At 34.5% G+C, this 12,075-nt stretch overlaps 1 protein-coding gene across 1 annotated transcript; it reads left to right on the top strand.

The window, feature by feature from the left end:
- Window positions 1-8,124: 8,124 nt before the first annotated feature.
- Window positions 8,125-8,650, top strand: LOC112096218 (peroxiredoxin-2-like). The gene is given in 1 exon segment (XM_024179416.1): window positions 8,125-8,650. A coding segment is annotated over 1 exon segment (489 nt). The 5' UTR covers window positions 8,125-8,154; the 3' UTR covers window positions 8,644-8,650.
- The last annotated feature ends 3,425 nt before the right edge of the window (window positions 8,651-12,075 follow it).

The following is a 12,075-nucleotide window of genomic DNA, read 5'->3' as shown; positions in this document are numbered from 1 at the left end:
CTACACTCTTTGATCTATAGCCAAGCTCTGATACCACTTTGGTACAGGCAAGCTACTTTTATTCTACTTGTCTCTTATTATCTTGCCCTTGCACTTGGAAATATTAATAGTTGGCTAATTCCAGGAAGCCAATCCCTCTAAGATATAACACAAGTGTTTCTTTGATAAAATGATTGATGCTTTCATTATTCAACCATGACTTATTTATACAGGCCAAACTAAGCAAAACAGTAACAAGAATGAAACAAAATAATCCCTACAAATCAGGAATTGGATACTTGACAAACTAAGTTGATAATATCTCAACTAACTTAGACTTATTCAACTGTTACTTTAGACTTATTCAATAGGACCGAACATGACCAATGATTCAATAAACATATCACTCTCGTACCTCAATATATTTCTTAGCAACAAAATCACAAATCCTAACGATTTGGCATAAACCTGATTCTAATCATCCTTACAACATCTTTTTCAATTGGTACATTGTCACAAACATCCACACATTTGTGGTTATGAATGTATCTGACACCATAACCCTAAACCTGGTAAAAGGTGATTTTTGTTATCAATCAATATCTCAAAATTGCAAAAAAAACATATTGATAATGAGACCACTTAAGCATTTGTGATCTTGTCAAAATTTTCTCCAATTCATGAATCCATTCCTTAGCGACTAATGGATCGATTGAGTTTTCAAGTTTATATATGAGTTGTGGTTATATTTGCCTTGGGAATTCGGGGTGGGTCGTTACATAAAAAATCTCAATATTTCCAAATAGTAACGAAAGAGTACACATCCATTATAATTATATGATAATAAAAAAAATCCAAAATGAGGTCATCGAAAAGTCCTAATAATATTATCTATATCTCTTAATACCATCAAATGGTTAAAACCCAAAATAACCATGGTCATTCAGTTGACTGATTTTCCTGCAACCATTTGTGGAAGAAAAAATATAAAATAGAATGAGTGTAAAACTCAGTGAATAGATAGGTTTTGAAAATAAAATTATCTAAAGACAATTGTATCATCACAATATATATATATATATATATATATATATATATATTATTAAACTATGTGTAAAAACATAAGTAAATGTATATACTTTAAATTTGATCGAGTAACTAGCATTTAAAAGAATTAAAATTTAATATTATATCTATATTTTGTGTGCATTTTATAGTCAATTTTTGGGTTAATGGATTTTAGTATTAATAAAATCTGTTAGGACAAATTTACCACCAAAATAGTTTTCATATAATATTTATTAATTGTTGGTGTGTGCAATCTCTAATGCTATGGGTGTTAATGTGCAAGTGTACACAACAAGTAATATACTGAGGTGCATTCAGATCGTCTCCACATGGATTGATGCTATCAGATTTGCTACAGCAACCTTAACAGTGCAGTTTTGTTTTAATTGAAAATAAAATAACTAATAAAACTAATAAACTAATTAAAATAAAAATGTATTAAAGAAAATTCTCACGTCTAACACAAGGATAAAACCAATGGGAATGGAGTAGTTGAGTGAATAAACTTTTATATGAATCCTATCGAGAACTGACGCGACCTTAATCAATTTAGTCCTCAAGATCGAATCTGAATCTGGAATTGAATGGAACCACGACCCAATGCTTAATGAAAGCACGAACATTGGTATATGAGGATGTCACAATCAGCTTTGGATGGTCTGATTGATAAGTCAAGAGTTTGAATGCCATGAAAATCTGATAAGTTCAAAGAGTGTGTATGAACCAAAGAGAATTAACTCTCACTAATTGCATCAAAACTTATCTCTGTTTATTGGTATTGAGTTTGAACACAACTGAAGCCAAAAAGAAACTCCACAAATGAAGCATAGATCCAAGAACTCACTCACAAGATCAGAAACCTGATCTTGAACACCAACACCAGACACAACAATTCAAAGGGAAAACTAGCACTCTTTTATTACTCAAATGATTACAAATCTGTCAAGCTTCGTAGAAGAAATTACAAGCTTTACAAAGAAACCAGAATCACTCAAATTGACTGAAAAACGAAAGAGAAATGTAACTCACACCAGATGCCACAAGTCAGCTCTGTTTATAAAGCATTTCTGAGAATTCCCAGAGGCTGCTAACAAACATAACGAACTTTAAACACGTCAGCATCGATTTTGCACATTGGTCCTCAAACTTAAGTCAATCTGCATGAAAGCCACATTAGTCTTAACTCTTTGCATTTAACCCCTTAAAAACAGAAGCTGGTTCTTCACAATCTCCACCTTGCAGACTTGATTCAGTTTGATTCTTAACCATAAAAGTTGCTTCAAAAAACCATTTTAAGCACACAGCTTATCACTTGATTACACAAAGTAATCACTGTAAGTTAGCCATGATTCCCATCAAGTTTACACAGAACTTGAACTTAGCAGTGGGAACCACTTTTGTAAGAGCATCAGCAGGATTTATATCAGTGTGTATTTTGTTCACTAACACAACACCTTTAGATACTTCATCTCTAATGAAATGGAGTCTCACATCAATGTGCTTAGTCCTCTCGTGATAGATTTGATTTTTAATAAGGTGGATGGCACTTTGATTGTCACAGAAAATGGTGAAAGTTTTCTGCTTTAACCAAAGCTCATTCAAAATCCTACCAAGCCACTTTCCCTCTTTTACTGCCTCTGTTGCAGCAACAAACTCAGCCTCTGTAGAAGACAAAGTGACCACAGATTGAAGAGTTGCTTTCCAGCTGATCAGACAGCCATTCACCATGAACAAGTAGCCTGAGATTGATTTCCTCCCATCCAAATCTCCTGCAAAATCTGAGTCTACATATCCCACTATACTTTTCTCATCTTGCTTTGACCTTCCATACAGCAGACCATGATCTGGAGTACCTTTAAGGTATCTCATAATCCACTTAACAGCATCCCAGTGCTCCTTTCCAGGATCACTCATGAATCTGCTAACAAGACTAACAACATAAGCAATATCAGCCCTAGTACACACCATTGCATACATGAGGCTCCCAACTGCCTGAGCATATGGAACTTCACTCATCATAGACTTATCTTGATTTGTAGTAGGAGCTTGCACTTTTGAAAGTTTGAACTGAGATCCAAGTGGTGTCTGAACAGACTTAGCATCCAGCATATCAAATCTGTCAAGAACCTTTAGGATGTACCTCTCTTGACTGACAAATAGAGTTCCAGCAGCTCTATTCCTTATAATATCCATCCCAAGGATCCTCTTAGCACATCCAAGATCCTTTATTTCAAATTCTGCATTCAACAGGTCTTTGAGCTTCTTGATCTCACTTCTATCTTTGCTAGCAAGTAGCATATCATCCACATACAGCAGAAGATAAACAACTCCACCTGAATTTGAGCTTCCAGAGTACACACAGCTATCATATTTGCTTCTGAGATAGCCCTTGGAGATCATGAATTCATCAAATCTCTTGTACCATTGTCTTGGAGACTGCTTTAGTCCATAAAGAGACTTGTTTAAATGACAAACATGATCTTCCTTTCCTTTGATTTCAAAGCCCTCTGGTTGTGTCATCAGAATTTCTTCCTCAAGCTTCCCATGTAGAAAAGCTGTCTTCACATCCATCTGATCAAGCTCCATATCAGTCAGAGCTACCATTGACAGTAGCATCCTTATGGAGCTATGTTTAACCACAGGTGAAAAAACCTCAGTGAAATCCACACCTTCCTTTTGTGTAAAACCTCTAGCAACTAATCTAGCCTTGAATCTTGAAGCTTAAACTCCTGGAATTCCTTCTTTTCTTTTGAAAATCCATTTACAGCTTACCAACCTTCTGTTGCCTAGATTTTGAACAAGAGTCCAAGTCTTGTTTTTGTTTAAGGAATCCATTTCTTCTTCCATAGCTTTGATCCAGTTGCTACTGTCACTACCTTTCATAGCTTCTCTGTAGCTTGCTGGTTCTTCAATAGTTATTTCCTCTGCACTGTTAAGAGCATAAGCTATCATCCCAACATATGCATATCTGGAAGGTGGTTTTGTATCCCTTCTTGCTCTGTCCCTTGCTAGTTGATAGTCTTGTAGCTCAACCACTGAAGTTCTTAGATTATCCACTTCAGACCTTTCTTGAAGATCTTCTGTTGCACCTATGTCTTGACCCTCTCTGTCACTGCTACTAGATGACTCCACCTCAATTCTGGAATCCTTCCTTATTGCAGCTTCTTTCATTGATTCATCAGTATAAGGGCTGAAGTCAAAGACAGCAGAGTCATTGTCCTCTAACATAGATTCCTCATGAAATGTAACATCTCTACTGATGATACATTTATGAGTGGCACCACACCATACCCTATACCCTTTCACCCCCTCAGGATATCCCACAAAGACCCCCTTCAGAGCCCTTAAATCTAGCTTTCCTTGCTTCACATGCACATAGGCTGTACATCTAAAAATTCTCAGATGTTTGCAGTCTGCAGATACACCAGTCCAGACTTCTTCAGGAGTCTTGAACTTGAGAGCTGCAGAGGGACTCCTATTAACCAAGTAACAAGCTGTAGTTACAGCTTCAGCCCAGAAGCTTCTTGGTAGCTTGGAGTTTATGAGGAGGCATCTAGTCTTATCAATGAGAGTTATGTTCATCCTCTCAGTTAATCCATTTTACTGAGGGGTGAACCTAACAGTCTTGTGTCTGGAGATTCCATGCTTCTGACAATACTCATCAAACTCTTTATTACAAAATTCAAGCCCATTATCAGTCCTTACTGCTTTCAGCTTCACCCCTGACTAATTTTCTACCAGAGCTCTCTATATCTTGAATTTCTCAAAAGCTTGATCTTTAGTCTTGAGAATGTATAACCAGACCTTTCTTGAGAAGTCATCTATGAATGTTACAAAGTATCTGCCACCACTTAGGGATGACACTTGAGCAGGCCCCCAAAGATTAGAGTGTGCATAATCCAATACAGCTTTAGATTTATGCAATCCCCTTTCAAACTTCATTCTGTGGGCCTTCCCAAAGATACAATTCTCACAGAACTTCAGCTCTTCAACCTTATCTCCACATAACAGCCCCCTTTTGCTCAGTTCTTGTAAGCTTTTGGCACTCATGTGTCCAAGCCTTAGATGCCACATCTTGCCTTTATCTACATCAGAACTAGCATGCAATGCAGACAACACAGGTACTGATGACCCTTCCAACACATACAGTCCATTATTCTTGACTCCCTTCATTACTATACTGGAGTTTTTCATTACCTTTAAGCCCCCATGGTCAGACTTAAAGACATAGCCTGAGCTATCTAACATGCCTAAGGATATCAGATTCTTCTTTAATCCTGGTACATGCCTAACATGTTCTAAGGTTCTTGTCATTCCATCATACATTCTGATTTTAACAGAACCTATACCCATAATTTTACAAGCATTGTGGTTTCCCATTAAGACTCTACCTCCATCTGTAGTTTCATACTCATGAAAGAGGGTTTTATCAAGACTCATATGGAAAGAACAACCAGAGTCTAGAACCCACTGACCTTCAATCTTTCTATTTGATGCCACCAGTAAGTCTGCACTTTGATAACCTCCATAAGATGATTCATCAGATACTACAGCAGCATCTCCTGATTTTTCTTTGCTGTCTCTCTTCTTCTCAGCACAGTCCCTGATGTAATGGCCTGTCTTCTTACAGTAGAAACATTTTCTTCTTTTCATCTTTTCTTTCTCAGACTCATCTTCTTTCTTAAACTGGTTCTTGTTCTTCTTTTTCTTCTTATCTTTCTTCTTCTCAGCTTTTGCCATCAACCCTTCACCAGGGTTTTGATCCAGATCTCCAGAGTGCCTTTGTATTTCTTTTGAACACAAGGAGGCCTTCACATCTTCTAGTGTGAGAGTTGTCCTCCCATATAGCATGGTATCTACAAAACCCTCATAGGATTTTGGCAGTGAACTCAGCAAGAAGAAGGCTTTATCTTAATCACCTATCTTGATGCTTTCCACTCCTTCAAGATTAAGAATGATCTTGTTAAACACATCAATATGCTCCTGTATTGACACACCTTCCTTCATAAAAAATGTATACAACCTTTTCTTTAAGAAGAGTCTGTGAGCAAGTGATTTCTTCATGCATAGAGCCTTTACTTTGTTCCAGATACCCAGAGCTGTTTTCTCCTCTGAGATTTCTCTCAAGATTGAGTCACTTAGACTCAAGATCAGGGTACTGTGGGCTCTATTGTGGATCTGCTTCATCTTTTCATCAGATCTTGAACTTCCAGCAATTTCTGGATCTTCTTCTTCCAAAGCTGACTCCAGTCCTTGATGAACAAGAAGTGCTCTCATTTTCATCTTCCAAAGTGAAAAATCACCACTAATGGTGAATTTCTCAATCTTGGGTTTTGGAAGTGACATTGTTGCGATCCCCCTAGGGCTCTGATACCACCTGTTGAGTTTGAACACAACAGAAGCCAAAAAGAAACTCCACGAATGAAGCAAAGATCCAAGAACTCACTCATAAGATCAGAAACCTGATCTTGAACACCAACACCAGACACAACAATTCAAAGGGAAAACTAGCACTCTTTTATTACTCAAATGATTACAAATCTGTCAAGCTTCGTAGAAGAAATTACAAGCTTTACAAAGAAACCAGAATCACTCAAATTGACTGAAAAACGAAAGAGAAATGTAACTCATACCAGATGCCATAAGTCAGCTCTGTTTATAAAGCATTTCTGAGAATTCCCAGAGGCTGCTAACAAACATAACGAACTTTAAACACGTCAGCATTGATTTTGCACATTGGTCCTCAAACTTAAGTCAATCTGCATGAAAGCCACATTAGTCTTAACTCTTTGCATTTAACCCCCTAAAAACAGAAGCTGGTTCTTCACAATTGGATACAAGTACATTATATGCGGTTGGTTACAAGAATTTTTGGAAATAAATCTTAAACCAAAATCAAATCAGAATTTGAATCTAAACAAATAGGAAAGAATCTAAATCAAATCAAGATCCTAATTGGCTTAAATGCATTTCATCAATTAAAATGGAAACTAGGCAATTAAAATAGAAATAACAAATTTGATTATCTAATAGCCTCCTTAAAAAACGGAAAAGTATCCAAAAAAAGGGAAATAATATATTATCCCACCATAATGTGCAAGTCAACTTCCTATTTTATGGAAGTGATTATTTGGAAACTTCAAGAGCCTGAATCATGCATTCATCATGTGGGATTCCTTCAACGGACCTCCACGAATTTGATTGAGCCCAAGTTGCTTGAATCAATCCATTAAATACTTCTTTGAATTTCTTTGCTCGAGGTCTTGTAACGGGTCCGACGGGAATTTGAATAGGATCTGAATATATCTCATCCCATGCGCTTGTGATAGTTTTATCTTCAATCTCATCCAACTCACTTAATGGCATTAACTATTTTTTCAATTACAGTACCGTTGCTATAACATTTACTACAACACTAGGCAGAATCTCTTATGCATCCTCAACTATTGCCTGTTGGATATGTTATATCTAATGCAACCTAACAGTCAACATTAAATATAAAATTAAACGATCTAGATTATATTTGCCCTACAAAGTGAATCCCTATGTCTAGTTCATCACTAATTTTAAATCAAGTCACTACTAGAAAAATAGTCTTTACTGATACTTGTCTTTTGACACTTTATTTAAAAGTATCAGTATATGCATATATTTGGATCATTTTCCTCGTTTAACAGATATGTATCACTAATTACTAATACTGGAGTATCAATAGCTTTAGTAATAGCGATCAATGATGCTTAGGTATCAATAATTAAAAATTATCATTTTAATTTTGTTTTAGTCCGAATTCAAACCCAAGACCTCTTAAACCTAAAGCTTCTACATTGAATCAAAAGACCACTAGGCTACGAATTATTTTTAATTTTTTTAGAGTTGTGCTTTTTGAGTGGATAAAAACAAAACAAATGGACAAGTCTTATCTTATCCAAAATATAACTTTTCAACTCCCTCTACCAAAGTATTCGTTCCCTCCCGAGCTCTCTAGATCTAAAAAATCCCTAACATCCAAATTGTCAAAAAGTGCTCCTCAAATACAAAAAAGCTCTCGCCCTCCAGTGGCAATCGTGTATTTAATCACAGGCGTAGATCAGATTCTATCTCTAAATGGCTCCTATCGCAGTCAGTGACCCCTTGCCGGACGGTACTCTCGCTTACTTCGACGAACAAGATTAGTTGCAGTAAGTGTCCATACACTCGCTCGCTGCCGGTAAAAAGGTCATCCTCTTTGGCATCCCCGGTGCTTTCACTCCTACTTGCAGCTTGAAGCATGTGCCTGGATTCATCGAGAAGGGTGATGAGTTGAAGTCAAAAGGCGTCGATGAAATTCTCTGCATAAGCGTTAATGACCCATTTGTAATGAAGGCATGGGCCAAAACATTTCCTGAGAACAAGAGCGTGAAGTTCCTGGCTGATGGCTCAGTAAAATACACCCATGCTTTGGGGCTTGAGCTTGACCTCAGTGAGAAAGGACTTGGCACCCGATCAAGGAGGTTTGCTCTCTTGGTTGATGACCTCAAGGTGAAGGCCGCAAATGTTGAATCTGGTGGAGATTTCACTGTCTCCAATGCCGATGACATCCTCAAGGCTCTTTAAATTTGCAGTTCCATCCCAGATGCTTAGTGTTAATTGAGTTATTACTTCCTTTTGCTGTGTTATGCTTAAGATGAATATAAACCAGTGGATCTCGAATATTGTAATGTATGACGCGAGAAGTCTTTTGTTTAAACTGTTGTTCATCTTTATCGGAAAAAAAAAATTGTCAAAAAGTGCTCAACCATGATCCTGTCAAACCAATGGCACAGGTTCACCATTTGCCTTCAAAATCCTAACTTCTTATTTCTTTTCTTATTTTATGATTTGGGGTCTCTCTTATTGTCATTAGATGTTGAGTTTTTTTTTGTTTTAATTGTTCTTTTAGGTTTAAATAAGTGATTTGGAGAAGAGCTTCTATGTTTCTTTGGCTACTTGGAAGAAACTAGAAGGTATTGTTTCTTTGGCTACTTGGAAGAAACAAGAAGGTAAAGATTTAGCTTTTATTGTGTTTTTTTCTCTGCTACTTTCTTTTCTTTTATTGGCACCAAATAGCCTTCATTATATCTACTTTGGAAAATATTGTGTTTAGGGTGATCGTCACTATAAGGTTAACTTTATTTCGCTGATGAACGACAATAAACATTTTTCATACTAAAACCCTAAAATTTTCTAATTTGGGAATTCTTAAGAGCAGCATGATTATGCTAAAATTGATGGTTTATATTGGTTCATAGTGGTTCTATGTTGATATAACTTATTGCTTATTAATCATTTGTTCATGTGTTATTAGTTTTTTTTTTCAAAAGCAATCTTTTCATTTTTTTTTGCTGTTATTTTTTAGTTTTGTTCATATCAAATAGATTTCAATTTTTATTTGCTATAAATAGTCTCATCGGATGATTACTTACAAACTATCAAATAGATGCTTTTACAAAGGAAAAGTTTGAAGTATGTGGCTTAGGTTGAGAAATGAGGTGTCTTTATCATTTCTTTAATGGATTTGTTTACAGGGCAAAACATAATTTTGTTTCTTCAGTTCATTACTAAGGCAATATTAGATTTGTCTTATTTATATTTATGTTCATAATACGGCAATATCTACTTCAGTTGTTTAATTTTTCTTATTTATATTTATATGATTGATGGCCAAAATCATAAGATTGTTTATAAGTAATGATTTTGGAATGAACTCTCAAATTATTGAAATATTTTGTCCAAACTTTATCATATGTTTGAAATAATTAAAGTTAAATGTGTATGTTTCAGTTCTGGAAATTTTGGAATGAATTGGGTCTATAACTGATTTTTAATCGATTTTTCAAAATGGTTGGTTGCTGTCCAATCTTTCATAAATTACTCATGTATCATGTTTGGTGGTGCAAAACAATAGTCTAAACATGTCTGAATGATCTGAAATTTGGAGAAACTAAAGTTCTATATGCATACTTCAAATTTGAAAAAGTTCTTTTGACATAACTATTTATTAACTTTTGATCTTGCAAAACACCAGCATAATAATATCAAAATAACCTCAAATTTTAATATGTTATTCATTCATATGTGTTGTTAAAAACTGGAAAATATCAATCCAATGTATTAAGTATCTTAAATTTTATAAATATGTATTTAAGTACCAATTACTACTGTAGTTGGAGCCCAAAAATGAATGGTTTTAGGACCAGTCGGGTGGTTCCAGAAAGCTAGGAGCTTGTAAGCTATTCTTTTTAATTGAACTAATTTAACTTAAATATTAGCTCGATTATTGATTTCTATGGTTTGCAATTGATTTGAGTTTGACATTCTTGTTTTGTGTTGGTTTGAGTTTGACATCTTAGTTTAAGACTTTGAAGGCTTCCAAGAAATGATTTTGGATGATGAGCATATGAGTAATAGTTGGAAAATTAATTTACTGTATCAAATATATACTTAGTGTAGAATATTAATTTTAAGAACTATCGATTATTCCATGAATATTCTAGTAAATGGTTATGTTATATAAGCATGTCTTAATATATAATAATTATATTTTGAAGTTTGTTTTTTTTTTCCCTTTCTAGGTTTAGGAAAAATGTTTAAAGTGATTTTGGGTTATGATGTCAATCAAGTTAAAGCAACATTACTTGTGAGTGGAAATATATAATGATTATATTTTTATTTTACTTTTTTTATCTTCTTAAAGTTTTATAATTAGGCAAAATTAATGAATACTTAATTACAATTTAGGGTGATATTCTTTAAATGGTTCACATGAATAGATTTAAGTAGTATAATAAATCTCATACTCACTTATGAAGGCTTAACAAAGTTTGCAAATATTATTTCTTTTAGTAGTAATAATTTTGGATTGAACTCTCAAATTATTGAAATATTTTATGTCCAAACTTTATTATGCCTAATATAAATATGGAGATTCATAGTTATTTTATGCCCAGTTTAAGGAAACTGCAGTTTGAGGACTTATTTTTTGCCTTGTTAAATAAGCTTTTAGAATGAATAAATTGAGGAAATGAGTGGTGAAAGTATAATAGAGCATAATAGAGCATTTGTGATAGCTTTTAACTATGCACAAAAATCATTTGGCATATGTAGATAGAGTAACATGCTTGTGCTGAAAGTAGATATTATATTGAAAACTTCTTGTCTGCTATAGTTTGCTATATATATAACCTTTACCAAAAGAGAATAATTGAGTTTATTTATAAATAGCTTATGAGTATTTTTTTCTTTTGATTAAAATAGTTTTATTTATGTTAATTGTTGTTTCTCTAATGGCTAGATATTGGCAGCCAATTTTTTTTTTCTTTTCCATGTATTCATATGCAGATTTGATCAATGTGTTTGAGGTGTTTATTCCTCAACTTCACTTATATCCTAACCCATACAGTCTATTGAATGGAGAAGAGATCGAACAATTCTTGTCTTAAGATGTTAATGGTTTTTTGAAGTATCGTTTTTTTTAAATATAATTTTCTTTTGGATTTCTTTTTTCCTAGAGTCTCCTTCTATGTTGTTCTTAGCGCTATGACTTGTTTAAGCTTCAAGCGTAAGGCATATTATGTCCCTCCGAAATCGATAAATCATTTACTCTTTTTTATTTAATAAAATCCGTCGGCATGTCGAGGTTCATCCAACCGAAAAAAAAACAAAATTCACTATAAAACTGCTTCTACTTTTAATTTGTGCAGCTATAGAAAGAAAGTCAATTTCCTTCACCAAATATTTTACGCAAACACTGCGTATCGACTGTTTGATATTCCATTTCCTATCAAATAGAAAAAATAAATATTACAATTACAATCTTGTAACAGACATAGACCAATATAGTTCGACAAACCAATAAGAACATAAAGACGTACGAGGAACAATTAACAAAACTATTGCACCAGTATTATTTTTCCAGAATACCTCACCAAACATGCATAAATAGATTTGATTTGCTCTATCAAGAGTAACGCAATAACGGAGCCAACACAGAGAGCACATTGATGATCA

Source organism: Citrus clementina, unplaced genomic scaffold (genome assembly GCF_000493195.1).
Source record: "Citrus clementina cultivar Clemenules unplaced genomic scaffold, Citrus_clementina_v1.0 scaffold_8, whole genome shotgun sequence".
In the NCBI taxonomy this organism is placed as follows: Eukaryota; Viridiplantae; Streptophyta; class Magnoliopsida; order Sapindales; family Rutaceae; genus Citrus; species Citrus x clementina.
The sequence above is the reverse complement of the archived record's forward strand: the minus strand, read 5'-3'. Positions and strand labels throughout refer to the sequence as shown.